Source organism: Chiroxiphia lanceolata, chromosome 1 (genome assembly GCF_009829145.1).
Source record: "Chiroxiphia lanceolata isolate bChiLan1 chromosome 1, bChiLan1.pri, whole genome shotgun sequence".
NCBI classification, from domain to species: Eukaryota; Metazoa; Chordata; class Aves; order Passeriformes; family Pipridae; genus Chiroxiphia; species Chiroxiphia lanceolata.
Window position 1 is genome coordinate 147,077,323 of NC_045637.1, and position 26,705 is coordinate 147,104,027.

At 35.2% G+C, this 26,705-nt stretch overlaps 1 protein-coding gene across 1 annotated transcript in view; it reads right to left on the reverse strand.

Annotated features, from left to right (window-relative positions):
• Positions 1 to 26,705, reverse strand: part of UBE3C (ubiquitin protein ligase E3C) — a 73,879-nt gene that overhangs the window by 32,473 nt on the left and 14,701 nt on the right. The window contains exons 6-16 of the mRNA XM_032687100.1: positions 25,557 to 25,714; positions 23,319 to 23,472; positions 22,329 to 22,549; positions 21,894 to 22,048; positions 19,685 to 19,872; positions 12,591 to 12,677; positions 11,793 to 11,950; positions 10,991 to 11,223; positions 5,879 to 5,983; positions 4,736 to 4,823; positions 1,225 to 1,322 (exon numbers count right to left, since the gene is read on the reverse strand). Of these exons, the coding sequence (XP_032542991.1) occupies positions 1,225 to 1,322; positions 4,736 to 4,823; positions 5,879 to 5,983; positions 10,991 to 11,223; positions 11,793 to 11,950; positions 12,591 to 12,677; positions 19,685 to 19,872; positions 21,894 to 22,048; positions 22,329 to 22,549; positions 23,319 to 23,472; positions 25,557 to 25,714 (1,645 nt within the window). The remainder of the gene's footprint in view (positions 1 to 1,224; positions 1,323 to 4,735; positions 4,824 to 5,878; positions 5,984 to 10,990; positions 11,224 to 11,792; positions 11,951 to 12,590; positions 12,678 to 19,684; positions 19,873 to 21,893; positions 22,049 to 22,328; positions 22,550 to 23,318; positions 23,473 to 25,556; positions 25,715 to 26,705) is intronic.

Genomic DNA, 26,705 nt, shown 5'->3' on the forward strand with positions numbered 1-26,705 from the left:
TGGTCTTGATGTGGTATTTTCTTCCCTTACTGCAAGCTGCTTTGTAGAGGCAGTGGGAGACTCCAAAGGAATGTTGACTCCTATGACACAAAAAGGACCATCCATATTTGGTCCACAACGCAGTATAAAAGTTCAGTCTATACCTTTATCCCTCTCTCCAAGCTCTGATGCAATGGTTATTTCAGTTTTTGTGATAAAACCACACAAGGTTTTATTGCACCAGAGAAAGTTTTATGCATTCCAGAAACAATACATGTGCATCTCAACACAGCTTTGAGACGTCCAGAGGCTGCAGGCAATGACTAAGTCATGGCATAGAGATTCCTGCCCGAGGTCACTTCCAATTGTTTCCCTGTAATCCTAGTGCAATACTACCAGACAGTATTAAGATGTTTGTTGGATAAATTGTTTCATAGAAGCCTGGAAAAATCACTCATTTTCTACCAAAGTTGTCACTATTTTTTTTGAAAAATACAGACTGGCTTTCCCTATGGAATTATTCTTCATTCCCTTGATGGTGTCTTAATGTTTCCAAGACAATTCAGGGAGCAATTTTTAAACAATTGATATTCTTGACAACAAAACCACTTAAAACGTGCATAACAGAGTAAAAGCTTTAAAAATACTTATGAGGCAAAAAGAAATACATAGTAAAACTAACAATTACATGTATAAAAATCTAAAAAACATCCAAAAGCAAATCCAATCAACCAAGTACAAGAATCTTGCAAGTTTTAAGCTACATACTCCACTGAAGTTCAGCTACTCAGCTATGAATGCAGGAACTTAATTTCTAGGCATTATTTTTCCTGAATGAACATCCATAATCTCATTCTGAGCAAACCCACCCATCGCTCAAAAGCCTCCAGTTGTGACCTTGCCATCTGTTCCTTACAGACACACAACTGGTCAGTGCTCTGCAACCACAAGAGGGTGCAATCACTTAGGTCAGTCATTGAATTGAGCCTGCAAACTGCTGCCGTGTATCTCGGAATACATGTTTCTAATTCTAATGTAATCATTATAAAGGGCAATGTAACTAGTAAAATAAGAGGAAAGTTATTAAATGTTCAGCTGCTGTGAGCACTGAAGAAAAACAGTACAGACTGCCATAGCCCTCTGCAGGGAATTGATCCAATTCCTACTTCACTAAGTGCTCTTTTTACACTTACTCAAAACAAAAAGCTAAAAAACAAATTGCATATTAAATTAGAAATTAGGTACCTTTACTCTTTCTTCAAAAGGAACTACAAAAGGTAGCTCTGTCAGAATTGCAAGCTGTCGTTCTTCAGATACAGAAAGAGGTGCTGGTTCCAAACCCACTTAAAACAGAAATAATAATTTTAAAAATTTTGGAAAGAACATTTTTTAAACAGTTTATTTTGTATCAAGTGACTCAATCTACCTTGTATAAAAATACATACATTAAAATAGTTTATTTACTACTTAGTCATACAAAGCCTTACCTTTCTTTAAACATTAGTTGCTACAGGTAAACTGAAATATAAGTAGTGAAAACACACAAAATGCATATAAAAATTAGTACTTCTGTATCTCTTTAGTTTATTGTTTAAAAAAAAATTCTTATTCCTGAATTTTAGATTTTGAATTAAGAAAAAAAAAACGTGATAGAAGACAATTAGGAAGTTGTAATGATTTAGAATTCTCATCACAGGAATACACAATATTCCCATCCTGATGATCAATACAGTTTAAAGTTATTGTGCTTTCAACTACATCATCTAGATTCAATCAAGACATTTTAGGCAAAAAACCTGAGAAATAAACCAAATCTCATGAAACGAACAGAAAGCATTTATTGCAATGAGTTTTCTCTCCCAAGGTCACAGTGATCACATTAAATCCTAGTCACAGCAGAAACAGTGAAAACATCATCAAGAAACTGCATAATGTACTTAAGAAAAAAATACTAGAGAAGAATTCAAGAAGCCACAGCAAGGAGACTCACTCACATGCAGTTCACATGTGCACGTCCTCTGAACCTTCTCATACCCACAGAGGATGTTTTTAGGAAACAACTCAACTTTGGGTGATGTAGTGTAGAAATGATAATTCTGTTTTAACTTCATGGGAGGAAACTCAGCTGCTGAGCACATATCATGCCATGAATTAATTAACTGCAAAAAGTATTGTTCTCTGACTAGACACTGTGTTTAAAGGTCCACCTAGGCTTCAGTCTACAGAGGAAACAACACTCAATGTTGTTTCATTTTCACCTTTAATAACCACCTTTCTGGAAGAAGACTCCAGAGTCTAGATTATTCATAGATCATATTACAAAATAAGTAAATGTTCTGTGTGTCACTACCCAGCCTGCAAGTTCATGATGACAGTTTCAAGTTTTTTCCTTTGGCTCCTACGAGTGGTGACAAGCATCTTGCTGCCCTTCTGTAAGTGGACACCACTTCAATGTTCTTTTGGTTTTTTGTTTTTTTAACTCCTCAAAGCACTTTAAGTAGTGATATTTTAAGCACCAGTTTAATAGGACGTGAATCAAAATATCACTATACTTGATTCATTTGGGTCAGATTTCAACATTGCAACCCGTTGGAATTTCTGATAAAATGCTTATCTGTGATTACCCTTAGTTTACTTAGTAAACATTTTTAATTAAAGTCAACGTATGCAGCCTATTAAGCTAACAGTTAAAAGCACTTTAAATAAAAAGTGCATGTACAGCAAAGGTAAACTACTACATGACTTCGACAGTTCAATTATTTCACTCAATTAGTCAATTTTATCTGCATTTCTCCATCACAGCTTCTTTCTTTAAAGAGAAATATGGGATGGAGTCATCAATACAGAGGGCATTTAGAGCTCAGAGTCTGCCATTTAAGTAAATGAAAAAGCACAAATAAACATGACCATATGTGATTCAGCAGTACTTTCATGCTAATTGGCTTTAACCCATATGGAGTCAAGAGGAATTAAACAAGTCGTGCACATTGTTACCTGCTTGTTTTCACACATTTATGTTGATTGCACTTTTTTTTTTAGCCTGATTTCATATGAAAATGAGGTTTACATGAACACACAGTGTCTGTCATCTTTCTTCACCATCTTGCCTCCAGCACATCTTTTGAGCTAATCAGCTGAACTTTAACTTTGACAGAGAAAGGGATATTCAAAAACACCAAGCATTGTGAAAATTTTCAACTGGACAGAGAAGAGAAATTCCTTTAGTGACCTGAATACAGAAACAGCAAGGAGAGCTCTATTCAGTGTGTCAGCTTGTCTGACAGCCAGCCAGGAAAGTGAGGGCGTGCAGCTGCTCCACTCCAACCACAGCATGTGCATTCCTTATCCACCAACTGCCCAGACCAAGGCAACTAACAAAATGGAGAGAATTGATGCTATTTTGGGAAGGAAGACAAGCGAGATACTGTATACATGAGGGGAAGGAGACTACTAGCAGGAGAATGTGGAAGTATTAAGTGTGGAACAGGTCTGACAGTGGAGAACATCAAGACAGTATATGCAGCTGTCAAGAGTCACGCAGGTCAGTGGAAGAAATACGGATTGCTGATGTGGAGTCTGTAAGCTACACAGAACACAGGCCTGCTGAAGCCTGGCCATTTTTGCTAAAACCACCTGCTTTTAAGACTTCATATTATCAATCAATTAAAATAGGTGATTTATAAAGAAAGACACTAAATTGAAAAAATGTACTATTCAAAATTCTGAGGAATAATTACACCGGACTAACCAGTTGTTATCTGGCAACTACACTAATAAGGTAATCAAAGGAAACTTTTACCATCATAGCTACTCAAATAAAAAGTATCATTATAAGAAGCCCTTAGGTTTCAACCTTGGACAAAGCTTTTCATTCTGTACAACTCTACAGCAGCATTCAAAGGCTGCAGTCTTCTCTACATGATCTACTGTATATGGCTAAGCTAACTCGAGCAGATTACATCATCTTGAAAGAGAGTATGGGCTCTTGCAGATAGATCATTTTGCTGCTTAAAGGCCCCATTTTTAATTCATTATCAAACCTGCACAAGCATTAGTGATTTAATGATTATTTTACCTGAGCACAGCAAGGTAAAATTCTAGAATAGCGTACCTAAAAAGCTCAAAGAAACAGTCTGTCTACATGAGAAAGCATATTGGCACAGCTAAGTTAGTGTACATTTACCCTGATTGCTAAGTTTGTCCAATTCTCTCATCTTTCTCTACAAGTATTCCACAAAACCCAGATATTTTAAATAATTCAGGGGGTAAGGTTTCTTATCTAATTAGAGACAATAATTATAAATAGTAATTAACATTTACCATGTTAAGCTTGTTACAGTTTAACATATAATGAAGATGCTTCTTTATAGTAAACAGTAAAAGCAAAACCTCAATTCTCTACATCTTCAGCAACTGCACTAATTTTCTCTCTTATGCAATTGCATTTTATACATACTAATACATATATTTTTAAAACATATTGTTTGTCCACCTCATCATTTCCCCTCATCCGGGCCAGCAGAAGCTTAGGTAAAGCTGTTATTAAATAACAATAATTATTCTAAAGACATACCCAGGTGTATACAAATACACTATTTTTTAATGTGAAACAAAATTACGAAAGATTGCCTTGCTTTTGACTACCAAGACTTCAATACAAAATACTCAACAGAGCTCTAGAAGAGGTAGATTTTCTTTGCAAAAGGCAAACTTATTTTGACTTAGCAAAGCAAAAATTGCATAGACAGTATCTTACCATCCAAAGTAGACTGCAGTGGTCCTATTCTTCCCATTCTTCTGACTCTCCAGACATGTCTGGCTGATGGCACATACAGCTGTGTAACCTAATAAATTAGCAGTATTTTACAGTTAAACATTATGTAATTACATGTTATAAACTACTATTACATAGTAAATATATACAGCTGTGACATCCAAAAGCGTGTTTGAATGCCTAAATATCTTCATTTCTACTTATTCCTCCTTATACTTGTGCCTTAAAGCTGAGTTGCAAAATTAACAACAGTATAATATAAAGTCCACGTATTTTTTAAAAAACATCAAGTTTTGGTATTTAAGATACTAGAGAAGCTGAGTTTGAATTTTGAGATGTCAAAAAAATTCTGTTTACTTTGTACTGAGAATCAGGTTAGCACCAGAGTTCAAGAGTACTACTACTTTCCCTAAGGTGTGTAGGCACTATTTCCTACAAATTATAAAGAACACAGAGAAATGGGGATCTTAAACACAAGTCAAGTAAATGTGCAACCATCAAAAATAAACAGAAAAGTTCACTTTTAACTATTCCATGCAAAGCTTCCAACTGTTAAGTCATCTAATGTGCAAGGCAACCTGAGGTGTAACTTGACTCCTAAACTCCAGGTTTTCAATGATTCAGAGGATGCACTTGCACTTTCATATCAGCTTTTTCTTTTGCACTCACATACACACTTTTTAAGTCCAATGTCATTTTTTTTAAAAAGCTCTTAGAAAAAAAGTCATTTCTAGGTACAGAAAATGCTAATGAATTTTCTTTTATTTTGGAAGAGAATTTTGAGGGTGTTTTCCCCACTACAGAGCAATTCTTTTATTTAGCATTCTTACTATGAGAAAATGCAATAAAGTGCCACCAGATTTTCAGTTCCTCTCTTACAAATGTAAATTGCTTACACCATTGCATTGTAGAGCAAGTTTTTCTTTATGGATCGGAAATGTGATTTAACGTAGAAGTTTCTTAACAGATCCAAGACTTTTATATTAGAGAAAAGCAACATTACTCTAGGTTTTAAACCACACAATCTGTTCAACATCAACATCAGTGATACTGTCAGGAATCAAACCCTCTACCACTGAAACTTTGGCACCTGTAAGGCTTTGTGGATAAGGACATGGCTCTTACCTTATCTGCTTTAATGTTTTCTTGTTCTGAGAGCCAGTGATTGGGCGGGCAGAAATTTCTCCTCGTATCTCTAGATTTCAACATTTTCACTAAGTTTGTGATGACCTAGGAGTCAGAAACACATCCATTACATTTAGCAATGTGAATGAAATTATACAGTCCACAAGCAAAAACTTTTTAAAAGAAAAACAGTAACATATGAAAATGTTACTTATTTTTAACTTACAAAAACTTGCTCTTAGACTTAATACCTTAGAATGCAAGTAAGTAATCATGGTTCACGTGTAAGTCATCAAAAAGAAAATGGCTTATTAAAGTCTCATTCAAAAGCTAATAACCAGGACTGCATACGACTTAGTAAGACTGTACACCTAAATGTTGCATACCAGTTCAGGGAAGCCTAAACAAATCATTACCAACATTAAATTACTTACTTAAAAACAATAGGTTACACCTAACCAGGTAACTTATACCATGTTCCTTTTTTTTTTTTTTTTGCTGATATATGTTTTCAGTAATTAAATGTGTGAATAGATACATGTTTTGGAAGAGAGAACTATACAGCTATTCTTTCCTACCACTTACTCCAAAACAAGAGATTCTGAACAATATGGCTGATTTTTATGTTTTCTTTGTCCACATGGAGAGAGATTCTTAATTTTTTTTTAGGGAAAATGCTCCACAGAAGAAAGGAACTTCTGCTTCTGTCTCAAAGGTCACATCGATCCTTCCACATTAGGCAAATATGAGGGATCAACTAATAAACAGTGAGTATTTCTGCCCACAGTCAATAAATTTGACTAACTAACCAGCAGAACCTGTGATGCTCTTCTCAGTGACCAAACTGTACAAAAGCAAACACCAACTTCAGAAAGAAGGCAGAAACATTCAACTGCCAATAAAAACAGCAAAAGTTACATCTCTAAAGTAGATGAAAAATGAACTACTACTGGTTGCTGCATTAACAAAATAAAGCATTTCCAGCTAAACGTGCCTTGAAGTAGTCTGAGGAATTTGCTGATGACATCACCTCACCACACACCGAGGTGATCAGCTGTGTGAAAAAACAAGTGCTGATATTCTTAAGAGTAAAGCTCTACATATGAAAATACACTGCAGTTTCTCTTCTTGTCAATGAATAGCTTTTTAGCATTTTCAAAGCTGGCTAAGAGAAATAAATATCATCTCACCCAGAAGCACCTAACAATTTATCAAATGAACTGTACCCTCTAAGTTCTTGTCTCTGTTGAAACAGATCCCAGTGTGACTAGCTCAGTCACAGCCCAAATATGCCTGAAAGTAGACTGCAAGATGACCATTTCCACAAAAAAGGATGGTTACCAAATGGTCTTCTGGTGATTACCATAAGAAGTCCTAAAAATATGTGTAGGGTGGGTTGTTGTAATTTTAGTTTAATATGCACATCTATGGTGTATTATTGTAATGTTATTTTCAAACAAAAATGTGTTAGGTAGAAGCCCCTTAGGTGTGTTATTAAGTTAGTAAGGCCTTTCCCAAAAGAAGGTACAAGCATTTACCTGAAAACCACCTAGTGACAGCAGTTTAACAAATTTTGGTTATCAGCTTAACCACAGGAGGTGATGATGCACACACCTGCACTTCTCCCAACCACAAGCACTAGCATTAGCTGAAACCACTATGTTTGATTAATTTTTATTCATAAGAAATTCAAATTATAAAAGGTAATTCTGTTACTATTATAACCATACAGTCAGGAAATGAGAAAACTGAGCAGATAACTGGTTTATTCATATCTTTCTAACAAAACTGGGTGGCTGAAAAAAATAGTTATCATGGTCACTAGGGTGTCTTTGCAACGTTAGTATTTTTCTTGGCAGTTTCCTCCAATCCAGGACCAAAAATAAAAATAAGTACAGATACCAAGCTAACAACTACTCCACCTCAAGCACAACTGCCATACTTGGTTGCATATGTATGGGGTGGCATACCTGCTGTCCAAAGCTGAACCACATCAGGCCAACACTACATAAACCATAACTAAGTGGAATCAATAGAATATTAAATTACTAGCCTAAAAAGACATTATCACTGCTACAATGAACAGCCTTCTGTTTTGCAACTTGTACAGCACTTGAAAAATTAATAGAAAAAAATGTACACAAAGCTTTTCTGAAACAATCTTGCTAAAAGATAGTCTTAATGGGCTGGTGTCAAGAGTAATAGAGTTTAATGGGCCTTCCAAAGGATTCTGTGTCTAGATGCTACACAATAGACCTTTTAACATTCAGTTTTTAGAGCAACATCTTGAATGAAGACAGAACAAAGAATGCTATTAAGGGAATTGTCTGATTACACAGGAATTTTCATCACCTTGCCCTTATAAAATTCAGTGCAGGTTAGATGAGTCACTGAAACTCTGTGGTCTCATTACCACTTTAAGTAAGATAAACATCTTTAAAAAGGAAAATAAAATCAGAAAAGACTATCCATGTGAAGACTACATGAATAAAATATTTTACAAGCAGCTAAAGAAACCCTAAAGGAAGCTGAATCAAATTAGGTGAGACTGGAGCTACTCCTGCAGAACGCATGGGTACTGAGAACACTTGTTACCTCAACTCAGGACTCCTCTGTAAAAAATTTCTGTAGTATGTATTCTATTGAAAGAGAAGATGCAATGCAATAAATAATATTAAAATGGGGATTTCTTTCCTATAGTGTCAAGTGCAAGTAACATTTAAACTAAAACTCAACGAAATTAGCAACTTGATTTCATAGGATTAACTCAAGATAGTGAAATAATTATTTTATTTGACAAAATTCATTTTCATGTACTCTTATAACTTAAGCCTCTCTATGGAATCTGTAACAATTGACTACACCACTCATTATTACATAAAGCCAAAAATAGGGGATTCTTTTGAATGAAGACATTTGCACATGTAAATTTTACTAATGACCTCCAATTTTTAGCAAATATGCACATTATTGTCAGCAGCCTCCCTGTTATCAGATTTACATTTACCTTGCAGAAGTAAAGCCTGTATTTGTGTGCACACATGTGTGAATATATATAAATATATATGAATACATATATTTCATTCATTTCACATATACACGTGCTTGTTTCACGAGACACCAGAGGCAAGGAAAATACACAAAACAAGTGTGGGGAATTAAAAGAAAAAAGGTAAAAAAGAAATTAAAAGCACAGATAAGGAAGGGATGTGCCTTTTTGTCTGCAGGCAGCTTGCAAAAGCTTTAGCAAAGATAAATTTAATATATTTTATATATATACGTATTTGACATAATGCAAAAGAAAGAAAAAGTATTTTCTACTTAAATTTATAATTAAATACTTTAGCTTTGTTTTAATGATTTTGAAGAAGGCATTTCTACCCGCTTATGGTAAGAAGCTGTTTTGAAGCTGCCCTCAGGAACGACTCCATGCTATGTACAGTAGCACAAGAGATTAACTTTAGCCGTGTTCAATTTTTATCTGTAATGTATCTGAAGAAGTAAACAAGGGAAACTTTTCTATCAGCTTCTTTTGTGGGTAGAAAAGATATATCTTCAAGATTTACATTTCTAATTCAGCTAATGGAAGGCAACCCTGGCTCCTGAAAACAGTTCCACTACAAGTTTAATTCCTGACTGCCAAAGTGGGATAGAACAACTCAGGATTTTACATCTTCCTGAATCACAGCAAAATATGTTCAAATTCACCTGAAATCTATGCAGCCTACACAAAGATTGATTAATGAACTAAAGCAAACAAATAGAAGATGGCATGATATGAACTGCATATGTGAAAATACCCCTGGCATGCCATCTTTCTTAGAAAAGTAGACACTTTGAGGTTTTCACTTGTGACCTTTAAATCGAAAGTTTATTTGCAATTTAAAGACAAGTAATTAAATTAAATTGTGCAAACATATATTAGATCAATCTGTGCAAATTACAAATTCAGTGGTGCATTAGGACTGTATTCCATGCAATCAAAACATTATCAGTTACTCTCACTGCTATTAATGCTTATGCTCATAAGTGAAATGTGTTGTAAAATCAGGCAGAATAGGCTGGATAGAGGCTATCTTAGACTTGTAGAATGAATAAGCATTCCTTAATTAGCCCATCAGGTTAAGTGCAAGCCTTAATGGGCCTTTCCTAAAGTCTAGCATGACATCTTTCTCCAAACATGGCCAAGAAGAAAGTTCCATTAGCAATATTAATACAAGCTTAGTTGATCATTTTCATTCAATTAACTTCTTTCAATTAAATAGATAGCTTGACAAAAGCAGTGATAAAAGACCTGAAGGGACAGCTGATGACTCGAACTGAACATTAGTGTGCGAGAGGTCACCAGTATTAAACAGACTGTAAATCTAGCATTCAATTTGGAAAATGCATTTCTTCTGCTCCCACTTCTTTAATGAGCAATTTTAGCTGACTGGATGTGTTTGCAGCAGAATTTTCATGACAAGTCAAGCACTCCTTTTTTTTTCAGCAACAGTTATATTAGGGGTTTTTTTTCTGCCAACGTTTTCAGCTTCTCTTAACTCATGTATTAGGTAGGATGCCATGGATAAAACCAGCAGAAATACATTGGTAGGTATCCAGAAAAACATACATTAAGTTCACATTTTCTAAGCCAGATTCACCTTCCCGTTAATATTCCAGCAAATCCAAAAGGAGTAGTATCAACAGATTTTAGTGGAACACCAACCAAACCAATACAGCATGGTAGCAATTTAGTGAAGTCTCTAACACAGAAGTTCCTGAGCAATCATAAGATTCTCTTAGAATTTCACACCTCCATAAAGTTATGATGACATGCTTAAGTACCTCGTTGAATGGGAGCCCAAATTAAACCCCATATTTTATACAGTAACTTTTTTATAAACAAGATCAGCAAGAAAATTAAGAGTTGCCAGAAGGAAAAAAATGTGTTAGTTATCACAATTAAGTTACTCAAAGTTTAGCATATATGCCAAACAGAAACCTTCCCAAATCCATATTCCTTGTTACAACAGCATTCAAATTAGAGAGGAAAAAAACAAGTAATCTCCTACCCTTGGCAGAAGCCTGAAAATTGTATCTAAGTATGTTCTGAAAATTGACACAATTTACCTTGAATAACTGAATCCATCTTTTCTGCTCTGTCTGGATACATTGCTGCATTTCTGTATTTTTTGTTACTCCAACACTTCTAAATGCTGCAATATATTCCTCACGGACCTCTGGCTTTGTTTCTGGGTAAGCCAACTTTATGATTCCTAGACATGCATCTCGAAGGCAGCGTGATAATATTACAAGCTCTTCTAACGTAAAAGGCATCATTGATGATTGTCTTTGACCTACAGCTACATAAAACACAAGTTTAAGTTTCCTTAACTGGCTTTCTCTTAATTACTACATTATTTTAAAACAACACTTATTTCATTGTAACTTTAATATTCACACACAAAACCTAAAGGTAGAGAAAAGAAACATCACTCAAAAACAGAATCAGTAAACATTTATAAAGAAGATCAAGTCTTGGAACTCTTTGCAGTCACAATTATTTTACTTACAATACCCTCTTGTTCTCTTTTGTGATTCCTGCCATGTTAAATTTACACATTAGATTACAGGTTCAGTCCGGAAGAAGTTCACTCTCTTCACTAACTCATTAAAAATTATCATGATTAATAACTTCCATATCAGACTCTGTAAAGCTACAGTTCCCAATGTGCAGACCATCAATTTTTTTCTATTTTTTCTAAAGGCAATCACCATGAAAGCCAGCTGACAGCTGAGTGCTCAGGGGACCATCAGCCAGTCAGCCCAGGAGAGCCTTCCTCAGGATGTCAGCAAATTATTGCCCAGGGAACTCCAGCCTCACATTAAAACATTTTGCAAAGCAGTGCTATTTAGTAAGCTTGAAACTCACCTTCTATTGGATCACCAAAGAATTCATTATCATGAATAGAAATGAGTGAATGACTAAACAAAGAACTGAACAGGTAGAAGAGAGGGATAATTCGGCTGGAGTCTTCTAAAGACATTGGAGAGCCTCTTGAAATCACTTGGAGGAGTGGCACCATAGACCTTAAAATATAAAATGCAATATAAAAGAGCTGGTTAATTAAATATGCTAAAAAATATTACCTTCAGCATTCTAGAGTAAAACAACATGGTAGTGGTTCCTACAGCAAAATAACAACAGTGCTTCCAGATAAATAACTACTTCCAATTCTTGCAAAATGAGGTTACTCTTCGCAAGTTCTTGTCACTGAAATCTCAGTGTCTCCATGAGGGATAAACTTTGGCATTATCTGCTACAGACTGCAGACACTTTCGAGGCACAAAGCAAGGAGAGTAACTGGTCTGCATGTCAGCAAACACATCTGCAGGTCCAATACCTCAGCTCCTGGGAACATGCTTCTGCCACCACCAATTTCTGGACAAGTCAAAGTACGCAAAATAAAACTCGCACGCTTGGGATGAAGGACTTGGGGCTTTGCTGTTTGTTACACTGATGCTGGTAAGCACTTCAAAAACTACAAAATGCTCAACTTATTTTAAATAAGTATTTTCTTTATTTACAACTGTCCAATTTCCAAGATTTTGCTCTGTTTTATGAAATCATAGGAGGTAAGTAATCATACCTCTAACTGTCCCATTCCCTTTTCACTAGATATGCTCTATTTTAACAAAGACTCAGTTTCAGAAATGGCACAATACATACCCTGTAATCATTCGTGTAGTCATTGAAGATATCAAATACCAAAGATGCCTCAGGAATCTGGCATTAAAGGCTAAACTATAAAGAAGCCTGCAAGAGGAAGTTCAAATAAATTGTGTCTTCCAAAATACCATATTCACAAAACACAATGCTTCTGTAAGAACTTTTCTGTCACGCATTTTTAAAAAAATTAACAATTTAAATTTATTTTTTCAAGATGGAAGTTCTTATTCTGATCAAATCTGGTGAAATCCCCAGAAGCTGAAAACCAAGCACATAAATCCTAACACTTAAAATACACAGCTTTCATTAATTCAGCAACAAACTATGCAATATGAACCCAAGTATGCAGTCTCCTGCAGAATTCAATGCACGTTAATAAAAATAATACATGCTCCTGAGCCATTTACCTGGGACTTTTTTAATTCTAATATAGAAAATCACACCAAACTAGTTAGCTGATCACTTCTGTGGTTCTTCTGACAGTAACAAACAGCAATTTTTGCAGAAGGTAGATTAAAATACCTTCATTTATGTCAGAACTATTGATTTAAAATTATGTAGCAATTTTACTGATATACTCTGCTTGGCAGATAGAAATAGAACATAATGGAACAACATCTGCCAGGACAGCTACACCTACACTAATCCATCTGTAGACAGAAAATGGTTTATATACCTGTAAAAATAAATATGTAAGTTCACCAGTAAGTTATACACAGGACTGACTTTAACCATATTATGTCAGACATGATTACAGTATGATAAACTTTTCTAAAAAAAATGAGAAAGAAAAAGCTTCCTGGAGTGAAAAACTCTCCCCCACCTGATTTTTTTCCCCTTGCAGGAAGCAACATACAAGACAAAATCATTTGAAACAGTGTCTTCTAGGAAACCAAACAGGATTTCACTGACTAAACAGGCATTTTTTAGGTACTGAAGAACAATATTCAGTTAGTTATTCTAAATTCTACTTTCCTAGGTCTCCTAATTATTATTAGAATAAAGGAAAACAGATACTGAGATCCATGTCTCCTCTCAGTGGTCAATGGCTTTTTAACATCAAAATTCTCTGTGACCAAGCATAGAAGAAGTAGGAGGCTGGAAAATGGGAGCAGAGAGGGGAGACCACCTGCCTGAAAACACAATATTTATTATGGACCAGGTGGATAAAACAAAATTTGCCAGATGGTAAAAGGAAAGGAAGCACACATTTCATTCAGGAAAAAAGTAAAATATCAATAAAGACTTAAAAATGAATGAACTTAAGAATGAATGAATTGCCACTTAAACCAAAGACATTAAATAAAAAAAAAAAAATCCACACAAGAAAACCTCCATCCCACTCACAAACTACTGCACAGTGCCACATCTGCCCAATCCAGCCCCACAGAAAGGAACTGGGCAAGGATGAGGGAACAGGAGGAAGGGCAGAACCCCTCACTAAACTGAAAGGATTATTTCACAGGTACAGGGAGTTCTGGAAATAGAATGGGGACATGCAGAAGAAGGGAAAATGAAACACAAGCAGCCTCTGCTTTGCAGGGTGTCTCTTTGAATTTTAAATGCACTGATCAGGACCTTCAAAAAGAGCTGGAGCTTCATATAATGGTAGAAAAGCTGCACGTTGGTGAGCACTACAAAGTTTGAGTCAAATGTGAAGCAACTGCAGCTAATGCCAGTTTAAGATAAGTTTTATTGCAAAATGAAGTTCTATTTTAATTATGTGGAACTGTTGAAAAAATTCAACCTGAACTTGATACATAGGAATTCTACTTCCTTCTAAAGTCAAATTATTTTGACATTTGGGTGAAAATTATGCATTTTCGTGTAAGGAAGGGCTTATTACACCTAGCTAATTTAAAATAAGGATTTGTATTTTAACGTTTAAATATCTGAATGATAGCTCAGATGTCTTGGTTTCCAAAATGAGAAATTTCCTCAGTGACCTTTAGTTTTCAGCCTCATATTTGAAACGAAAAGTGATTTGGCACAGTGCCATAAGGTCTCATACGGTTTCCAAGTGGAAACTTGTTAATTTGACAATCATCTCTGGAAATTATGTAATAGTTTTAGCAGAAATGAACAAACATTATGGACACTGAACCTATCCTAATGTAATTCATTTTTTCATTCTAGCAATATTCAGCAATAATGAAGGGGGAAAAAGGACAAACCTTAACACCTTATAATAATAACCTTTGCCTAAGTTTTAGCCATTTTTATTCCATATCTGCAGGCAGCCAATTGTAGCAACTGCTCTATTTCATGGCCTGATTCCAGAAATGCTGACTGTATTCAACTTTCACATTTCCCTTTCCTGAAAATCTGGTTAAATACAAAAATGCAAATTTGGTAGAGGATGGTATCATACAGCCTATTTTGTTAAGATGAAGCAGATGAATTCATCGGTTCTAAAGTTTCAATTCTGAATTTTCTGTACTGTGACCAGAAAATAAACATGAAACTGCAAACTAAACACAGAACTGGTGAATTGGGCCTTATGTTACAAAAGTTTTGCATCACTAGATTCACCTGAAATATAATCCACTGCAAAAGTAAAGATGGTAGAAAAAAACTGCTACCTTCCCACTCCAAGTACAGAAATTGGCTTTCAAAGCTGAAGATAACAATTGTAACAACAACAATGGCAAAAAAAAAAGGCAAAACAAAAAAACAAACAAAAAAGAAACCCACCACAAAATGCAAGGATGACTTTGAAAAGCCACATCTCTGAAAAATTTGAAGAAATTGGCCGTACCAAAGTTTCAAAATTTTTGGCTTCACACTGGGGGTGGGGGAAGACGACGGACAAACAAACAAACCAACCAAACCTGAATAAAACCCCAAAACGTTAATTAAAAAGTAAAAAATAAACATTTGAGAATTAAAATAGGTCAAAATGCACCTTACTTGGTCTTTTCCCTTGGCAGAGAAAAACAAGCATCTGCTTAAAAACAGCCTTTCCAGGTAGAACTACAGTAACATAACACAGTGCAACAATTCCTGATAAACTGCAGAACATTACAGGGATGGTTCATATATCCTGAAGACAAAGCCTTATCAATCCACAAAGTTTAGAGATCAGTTAATATAAAACTTGAATGTCCATAGTCTTGACCATCTTTTCTTTTGAAGAAAAAAAATAGAAATAAGAAAGATCAGACAATATTTCTTTTTATGCACATTTTTATAATCCAACTCAGGGGGTTAATTTTCAATATTTGTACTATTCTAAAAATAAACCAAGTGGCCAAAGTTTAAATCCCTCCCTTTTGGGGGTTTTGTATTTTCTTGAAAATCTCACTGAATGTCACCAACTTCTTTATTATGACATGTTTTATGTAACGGATTCATTAATAGATTTTCTGTAAAGTCCAATACTAAGATTTAGCACTGTCATTTGGGAGAAGAACCATTTTTCTGCTACCAGAAAGGATAAACTCCTTCCAAGTGGAAAAATGCACACTGCCTCAGACACGGGCTATGACAGAGTTAAATTCAATCCAGTGATTTCTGTTAAGTATCAATTTTAATCATACCAAATCAAATTATCTGCTCCCAAAAGTAAGTACATAATGATCATTTATTTAGAGCCTTCTTTCTCTCTCTAGGTATCTAATTGTCCACAAAAGCCTCATGATTTATGTGTACTTGCCAGAACAGTATTTTGGGCACCTTTGGTTTAAAAAAAGTGTCAAATTCCTCCTGTGCAATGGGACAGATTAAATGATCCATTAAGCTTAATTTAGCTGAGGCACCACTACGAGTTAATTAGTTAAAGGCAAGATTTTCAGTCTGGGTCATAAATTGGGCCCAGTTTCCCACTGAGACCATTTAAGTTAATGAAGAGAATACACCAGAATGAGAGGAGCTCACACAGCCTGTCAGGTCATTGCTGCCACGGCAGAGGATTTTGTCACTCCAGAACTGCGAGTAGGAGGCAGCAGCAAAGCCATCCTTAAACAAACTACCCTGCTCTTCAGGCTGCTTTATGCTTCAGCCTCTCTTTGTACCGGACCAAGGATGTAGAGCAACGCTTAAAAAATAAGTTAAAACTTCATATACAATGATTCTGGTTTTAAGAAAAACACAACACAGTGTCAGAACATGCCCTAAAGAATTACTCCCATAGCTTCATGTAAAGCCTAAATCTCAGCACACATATGAAGGCAGGCTGCTCAGATTACACCAGAATGTCATTTTCCAAACAATTTTGAACTGCAGGTTTGAGATTAGCAATATTATATTAATTACATAGTAGTGACACACAGCCAGTATGAAACTGCTAAACCCAGATTAGTGATCACTCAGGGGCACTGATCAGACTGACAGCGACTGATGTCCCAGTGCAAGCACAGTTTCCATCACTATTTAATATTCAGCTGTGATGACTTGAAGTCTAAAGTATTACATTACACCCCTAAATCTTTTGCAGAAATAGAATTTACTATTTATTTAAAGTATATTTTGATGAAAAAATGCCTTGCAGGTCTCTCTATAATGTATAACTACGCTCCAAGACTCAAGCTTTTTCTTTTTAGTAACTGTACTCAATAATATCTATCAACTTTACAGTGAAAAGACAAAAGCCCTGTCCCTCTGAAAACAAGGACAATTCCTAATGACTTCTCTACAATCAGGATTTTATTCTACACCTTTCATCTGTGTTACTGAACACAAGCTATAGTTTGGTTATTTCTATAATGGGACCTTTTTCTTTAACTGGGCTTGACTGCGTATTTCCAGAACCTATTCAGAATTTCTGACAACTAACCAAAAGAAATGTGTTTTTACAGTTATCCACCTCTGGATCCCACTGCCCCCTGTAGAAAGTCACAAAAGCACTTTACAGGCTTGCTCCTTTCAAAACTACACTGTACTTTTGGGTACCTTGGCCTATTCTCTCTTGGTCTCTGTTGCAGAATCAAGGAAATACTGAGTTAATTCAACACCAGTGTTCCTAAGACTATACTGTACAATATCATCAATCACCCAAATCACAGATGTACTGAGAAGCCACAAGAAAAAAAACATTCGGCTTTAACAGAGTGACAAAAGTCTATATAATGAGTTTCTTTTTTCAAGAAAGGAAAAAACCTCAGATCTATTAAAAGAATGCAGAGATATTTGTTGTTTTCTTCCTTCCAATGCCTGTGTTAATCTTAGCCTAGTCTTCTTTACAGTTATTGAAAAATTATTTGCAATTATTATTACTCTTTATTTAGCATGTCATTTTGCAGATTTGCAGCCTTTATGTTTTAAATTATCATTGTTTTCTATCACAGCTGTAAATGCTGTTAAATAAACAGTCTTTGTAACAACTCTATCTTTTAAACCATTTGACCCAGTCTGTTCTCAAACAGAAAGTAAAAGAGCATTATGGAGCTCTTGGATGGTATTAAAAGTAATTTGAAATAAATTATTACTACTTAACTATTTCTACATGGTTTAATTAAACAGCTACACATTACTCTGAATATTAAGTAATTTAAAAGTTAGTTTCAAAACAAGTGCAGCATCTTTTAAAAGTCTATAATTAAATTTGATAAAATTATTGGATGATTAAAAAAATCATCAGGCAATTAAAAAAAGTGGAAATTAATGGCAAAAAGTCTTTTAATTGTCTTTTGAAACACCACAATGTTTACTACCTTTAAAACAAGCATCAAATGTCTAGAATAGCTGCTTAGTAACCTAGACTAGGTCTAATATGCACTCAGAATAGGACAAAAGATTGACACCTCCTGAAATGACAATCCCTGGCAAACCCAACACTTATGGCTAACTTGGAACTCAGAACTAGTAACTAAATGCCTACTTCAATTTATCAAATATCTGTGTGAATTAACTTCATTTTGTCCATGGAGGTAATTCCACTGGTATCACTGACACAAATCTTAGCATCTCTACCACTTATTTCTAAAATTCAGCTATTTGGGAGCTATTCAAAAGTTAAAATTTGTAAATTACTTTCCAGTAGAAGATGTTGAGAAGAGCTTTCATAACTCCTGAAAGTATCCAATGTTTTAAATAGCTTTTTATGACAAATAATTGCAAAGACCCAATATGGCTTCTCAGGAAATAGATGCCATACTCATACAATTAAAGTTCTGTGACTTCTTTATTCATTAAACACCCTTTTCCACACAGTTCACCAGCAAATCTCAAGTCAAAGCAGTGATGCATTTAAGCTCAGTAATTACTATCCAAGGCAATGTACTACTGCAACAATAAAGCAGGCACACTAATTCAAGTAGTGCTATGATCTCCAGGTCTCACATCCTGCTCTAATGCAATTAGTCTACAAAGAACTAATTACCCTAATCGAGCAATCACAGTTTCACTGACATCTTACTTCCTCTAACAGCTATAAACACCACTGGGCTAAGATAGCACCTAATTAGTTTTCTGTATCACTGTTTACAATGCAGTTTGAATTATGTTTACAACATTCCCTAAATACTTACTTTACTACCAGCAACTACATACTTACTCAAAACTACTTGCACCAGAACAGTGTTAATACTCATGGGGCTCAGGCTGATAATAAAAAGGTGAAAAATCTCCCATTGTTCTGACATTTGTGGTTTGCAATCTTCGTAAAAGAATACAAGTGAACATGTCCTTTATCTCCATCTCAGGTGCCAAAGCCCTTTCCAAACTACAATGATTTTCAATAGCTAGGAATTGTTTTAATTTGTAGCAAGATATCTGGGCTATAAAGAGCTAAGAGAATAAGTTGGTTTCAGTGCTCAGCAAGATAGAGACTGTGGAATCCACAGCACTGAATGTTTTAAATACAAGCTACACCAATTTCTACTAGAATTACACTCAACACTGTCTCTGACAAGGGAATGGATACTATCCTTCCAAGAATCTTGAGGGGGCACAATGAACAACACGAAAAATAAGAAACAAAGAATCCACTCTTTGGTTTGTGGAGAATTCTGATTTAAATTCCAAAAATCTAATTTATTTCAGCTGGTCATAAAAGAAAACACAGAAAAAGCCCCACAAGGTATTTAAAACAAGTCTATCTAATAAAACCAATTTCAGATGTATTACAGTTCAAGATCACTATTATTTACACTTGCCTGACTTTTGGCACCATCATTCGGTGTTGTACCATTAGTGTGTGGCAGATTGATGCCATCAGGGTAAAGACCTCCTCACTTGCTGAGTCTCTCCAAACCATATTCAGTAGAGTGTTTGTCTGCTGCTTCGTATCCAATTTCTTTAGACACTCCTCAGTTATGTACTGAACTGATATTCTCCCATCACCCTACAAGCACATCAAAGAAAGGTTTGCTTTTAATTTTTTTTAGTGATCAAGTATCCTCTTTTTGATAAAAAAATAATACTTCTAAATTTTACTAGAACATGAAGTTTCCTTGTACAATAAATACAATGGAATCACACATGTACATCCCATTCTTAAAAGTATCAGACCCAAGAGCCATGTTAAACCCCCAGGCAGGTAACTGATGGGTTGTGGTATCCATCTTTCACTTAAGCCACTGGAAATACTGCCTTTAATGTAATTATGTTCTGCAACACTTGGGTACAATAAGGAAAAATCATTTACTGGCATAAAATATGTGAAGAATCATCTCTTCCCACTGACATCAGTTAGCATTGGACATGAAATCCAGAAATGGATGTTGACTGTAAATTCCTTTACAAACAGTACTGCACTTTCATAATCCATGGGTTAACAAACAGCAACAAACTTCAGCATCGTCAACACATGCCTGGGTAGTGTCACAAGTGTGCCAAGAGGAATGTTTTCTGTTGTCATAGAGTTGAGTCAAGCTCAACATTTTCTTTTCCTTATTTCCTATCTTTATCTTGTCCCCAACTGAGCAAAGCAGTCTGGCTTCTTGAAAGACACAAGTTAACTAATTATAAATTTTTAAGAAAGAGGGGTTCCCAACCCAACTATCTTTTTTTTTCTAAGACAAGCATGCATGAAAATACAGAATACATAAAAAATTCACAGGAGAAACATACAAAAACATATTGCAATAAATAGTATTATTTATTCAAAGTACTCCTGAGAGCATATGTTTTTCTAATTTACAAATTAGTGTTAAGTTATCCGTGAAGAGAAATTTATGCTTTGTTTTTACCTTATCAGCTCTTAAACATTACAAATCTCTAAGCCACGAGTAGAATCTGCCAATATTTACATTGCATACAGTGTGTGTATCTGGCAAATTAAGTATTTTATTCTCTCTCATGGTAAAGATTTTGAGGTATCAACAACACACGGCATCTAATAACTCACAACTACCAGGCTGCAAGTGTTCCCCAGCAGCACAGCTCTTCCTTCAAGGTTACTCTCCAAATCAATGTCTTAAAAATGCTGCATCTTTCAGAAATGTACATCACCTTCCATGAAAAGTAAGTGGGCATTATAGGAACAGTATCTCTTAGAAGACCTGGTATGCTTTTGCTTTCAACACATAACCAAGAAGCCTTAGAATGCCTGAGACAAAAATCCAGAATTCCCAGCTTGTTGTGGGGAAGCAAAATAATCTCAACTGGTTTTTTGTTTAATGAACCCTAAATATGGTGAAATTTTACATATTCTACAAGGAAAGCCTGCACCTTGCCCAAGTCCTTTGAATGGCAGCATCTTCTGAAAGATTGTTGAATCTGCATCTAACTTTGGTTGTTCAAAGCCCTGACACAATTATTAGGAGGTTAAAGTTAGAACAGATTTATTCTACTGCAGGAAGTTTAAACTACAGTGAAAAAGTTCTATTTATAGCACAGTCTCTATACATTATTACACAAAGCAGGTGTTTCCCCTTTGAGGGCTTTTGAGTTAGTGGATATACACAGAGCTAAATCCAGAGGGTAAAGCCTATAATTGAACTTGTAGTATTTCCAAGAGAAAAAAAAAAAAAGGAAGAAAATACTAAGTTGGAGTATCAGGTTTGTGTCTTTCCTAATATCTTAGCATCATCATGGAATTAAAGAATAGACAGAGTAAAAATTCTCTGTAAAATACAAATTTAAAGAAGGTAAGTTTAAACCCTTATTTTTTAAATAAAATTCTGTCCTTCAGCAGACACACTATCTGAAGTTTAAGACCTCTTATTATAGTAAAGGGTTTGTTTTTAATGTAAGCAACAAGTTTCATTTGCTTACAGTGAACAGTCATCTATTTTTAAGGAGAAAACATGCTCCCTTCTGCACATAGCTAGAAAAATACAGGACTTAAGAGTGATCATGTTTTTCCCTATCTGTGCTACTCCCATAACACAAATTCTTTCAAAGAAATCCTGTACTGCTTACCGGTGTGGTTGTCATTTTACTGATCTCTTCATCCTCATCTTCAGAATCACTGTTTGCATCCTGACAGTTTGTACCAGCAGCAGACACAGGCAGCTGAGAGAGAAAAGTTTGGAGTACCCTCAAATACACAAGAAGTCCTTCCTCTGAAAGGGATCCTGCAGCATGTACATTGAAAGAAAAGATCATCAGCCAGATCACACCAAACTATAAAACATGTCTTACCAGAAATACCTCACCAAAACAAGTTATGCCAAATCTTATCAAATCAGTGCATTTTTTACCGAAAAAGGTAAGAATAGGAAATAAAACAGATCTCTCCAACACTTTTCTCCATGAGCTGTCCTTTTTACTTGGCAATGAACCATGTCACGGAAATGCATAACATATTAACTCCAATATGAAACAAACAATGAACTGGCCACTCAGCCTGCTCACCCAAATATGTTTCTCCAACTGTTAACACAAAGTAGAAAAGCCATGGGGCTTGATCACTTCGTCTTGAACATCCACTTTCTGTTAATAATAGTGCATTCAGAAAGAGTTCATAAGGGAAAATGGTCTGCACGTCAGCAAGCGCTGGAATGATGAAATGGAATATCTGATCTGTAAAAGGTGCTGCCAGAAACTCCTCTGTGAAGGCTGCAAAAATCTGCTGCCTGAAAAGAAGAAAAATTGTTGTTATGGAAAACATAGGCAAAATTTCCCACAATGATACACATGGAATAATATATCATTTTGCAATTTTGCACACATCCACCAAGAAGGATGCAAAGGTGTGCTCCATTAATCCTGACCTAGTACACCAGATTTCTCAGATTTCTCAAAAACTAAATCCTTTTCCCGATGATCTTACATGTAATTTTAGCCCCTAAATTTTTCATGAACTCACAAAAAACTACTTTGACATTGTTTATAATATCAAAAAAAATCTAAAAAGCATAATTAATCTTTACACAAATTTCTACTTTAACACAAAACACTGTTGTATGCAAAACAACCTGAGTTTGGTTTCTGTTCCTTCTGTCTACATACCTGACTCTTTCTGCTTGTAACCTTAGTTATTTCTCTCCATAAACCTCAGCTCAACTGTCACAAAGTTCCTTTTAACTCTAAAATTCTTTTCACCTGCCCTTAGCTGCATCTCTGCTCTCATGTAAGCTTTTCCACACCTGTGTTCCTACGTATCAAGATACCTGCTATTCTCTGTGCTGTTTATTGTAGCATTCAGCATTTTACTGTATTTTTATTAAACACACCTGAAACTACATTGTTTCACTGATGTACAGCATTACCAAAAAATCATCACTATTGCAAATAAATCAACAAACTGCACTGAAAGAATGGCTAGACACTCAACAACAAGAAAGCACGCACCTCTGACTATAGCAAATAAGTACAGAAATATCTAATATGATATTTATTTACCTTGCACCTTCTGGACAGGAGCTATATGTAAAGTGCAATGGCTTCAGAACATTCTCCAGAAGTATTTTTGCAATAGGGACACGAGAAACATCAGAATACTCAATACTCGAGGGAAGCTTATTGTTAATTAACAAATAAAGCGACTTGTAGTAGCCTGCAAGTAACAAAAATCACTTTTAAAATACAGTATTAGTTTTCTACCTTTCCATATAAAACAACTTAACATTAACTTGAAAAACACTTTACAATTCATTGTATGAAGCTTGACTTAGGAAGACATTTTACAATAGCCTAAGTCATATTCACATAATTAACAGGCTATATCAGCAACCTCTTTGGAAATATTCCATTATAAAATCATTCACAGAGATCAACATTCAGACTCACTTTGATTTTCAAAGACCAATGAACTCTTGCTGATGAAATGAATTATTTGATTTTTTTAAATAATGACCTATGAAAAAGATGTTCTCCTCTCCTTTAAGTGACTGTAGTCACATTTTTTCCAGAAATGACAGATTTTCCCCTCTACTCCGAAGCATGACTGCATCATACAGGTAAGAGTCCTGCTGGCAGAATGTCTCAATTCTATGGCCACCTCACCTTAGCAGACTGAAGAATACAATCATCACTGTTTCCAAAACAGGGCTCTCAGACAGTAATAAAATGCATTATACCACCGATGCCATAAAGACATGTGTAGAGGGTAATTTGCATTTGTCTCACTGAAGTACAAATGGAATCACATGATTTCATTCTTCTTAAAGCAACTTCCCCTTGTTCAATGAACTCCTAAACTAAGACCCAGGTCTCACAACTACAGGAACCACCTGGAAATGCAATAAATAAGTGTCACATCATTGACAGTCCAGTCTAAGACCCTTTGTTGGGGACCACCTAACTTGGCATACAATGCAACAGGCAGGAAGTCCTCATAAAGAAATAACTCAGCAATGCTGACAAGAGACATGCTGAAGACAAATTATATGCAAAAACATATACTAATAAAAGCTGATAACAGATTCTCTTCTCTACAAATTAAGCATAATAAATGATTTGGAGACAGAACATTTGTAGCTGCAAAAAATGCTTCTTTTTGTTTTCATTTGAAGTCATCAAAAAGCTACATTTTAGTAAAAAATTAATGATTCTGTGATCTTAATAACTTTAATGTACCAGTTGTGAGAATTCATATACTAAAAGAACAAATATATGCATTTTGGAAGATATATTTATTATATAACAAGTTAGTGAGACAAACACAAATACTTCTATAGTTTTTGCTATGCCAGGGTGAGTAAAATAAATGTGCTACAATAAGAGTAATTATTTTTCTCATAGTGACTTGAACATATAGCAGTTAAAACCAAATCCTTAGTAACAGGATAAGATAGTCTAGTCTACTGAATGTACTGTAAAACTTACACAGAATTATTCCAACAACTAACAGATGGAAGGTGCTCTTTCTGCATTTTACACCCACAAGGTTGGATCTGAGATATTTATTTCAAAATGTTTTTGTCTTTTCTCCCCATCCACAAGTTTTGCAAACTCTACTGTATCAAAAAGGCAAATTATTTCTTTGGACACTCCCAGAATAATAAAGTTTCTTTGAGACAAAACATAATTTTGGTGCAAACTACACAATTCATTAACTTTCAGTATGTTTGCACAGGTGTAACTCACTGCAGTTTAGCAAACAATATAAATCAAAGCCAGGTCACCATCTCTTTGCTAAGGTGTCTCTGGTGTCGGCAGGATGAAAAGGTAATGCCAATTTAGAATAATAATGAATAGTAATATTTGTGGAGAACAGTACTGCAACACAATGACTAACTTTTACAAAACTAAGGCTTAGATCTGCCACAGTGTGTGCATGTGTCCATGGGAAACTGTGTGTGTGTGTGTGTGTGTGTCTGTAAACAGCTACTGGATTAACACCTTTGTTAGGCAATATCCACCTACTCTCAAAATCTGTTGTAAATGTCTGTATAAGTAACTCGATAGAATATTCAATTTCTGAACAGAATTTCTAAAGAAATCAAGCAGTAATTTCTCAAGCAGTGAGCTCATTACAAGCACAGTGTCCATCTAGTGTACAGGTTAGTGTACACAGCACTTCATTCATCGTGTCTGTGGTTAAAGCAAAAATGTGATTAAACAACATGGTCTTCAGGTGTTACACGTTCTGTTTAATTTCTGAGTATTTCCCAGAACTTCCAGTTCTTATCTACTCACCTTTTTGAACCATGTAGTGCAAAATTTGTTCGATTAATGATGTCACATAGCTGACATCTTGTAAAACTGGCAAATATGTATTCTCAGAAGAAAATACCTCAAGCATTCTCATAGGAAGTGCAACATTCAGACTGTCATCATTGCAATTCTGCAATAGCCTATAAATGAAATTAAATTAAAATTATTCAACAAGATATTTCTCTTATTTCACCACAAGCATATGTACAATGATTTAAAACTAAAATTACAAAAACCCTTTCACATTCACCTTTAATTATCTTATTTCTACATGGTTTCCAACTGTTCTCAGTAGTTTAGCTACATCTTTTTGTTGGCATCTTTATAATAGTAACTCCTGATTTTAGGGTTTCTATGAATATGGCATTCTACCTGTAAATCCTATTAAATCCTACTAAATTCTCTCAATGACTTGCAAGTTTGGAAGTCTACTGCATGAACTAGAAGAGAAGCAAAGGATAATTCATGTTTTTCCATGAAGACATAAAAGCCCCAGAGCAATACGGGCTGGGAACAAACGCTAGGGAACATCATATGCATAACTAACACAATATGATACCCTTGATTACAGACTGAAATACTAAAAATCCCATCCTTTTAACAAGTGTTGCTTACATAACAACTATCAGTGACCACAGAAATGATGAAGATTAAAAGCCTGTTTAGAATTCAAATGATATTTAGTGTGAGATGTGTATAGGCAGAGTCATCCTAACAATGTGTTTTCTTCCCCATCCACATTAATAGCTGCATTTAAAAAAAAACAATTTCAACTGTAGTGAAAATGTACAATTCAGTGCAGTGACACCACAGCTGTGTCCCACTGCACATGGACTTTGAAGCCCACCACTCAAGTCTTCTTTAGTCTCTGGTGTCACTGTTTATCATACAGTATACACACTTACAAGAACACAAGGTTCAGTGACTTAAATGAAACAATTTTCTAAAAAAAATTTATTTTAAGGCTCTGGATAATATAACTAGTTCCTATTATTGATAAGAATAAATACACTGTTTTCTAAACCTAGGGTTTAGGTGCCAGATATTCAAGTCACCTTAACAGATTTACCTTCCTGTGATCCTCCCACTGCAAATAATAAATGCAAAGCTGAAGCCAGTAATGTAACTGAT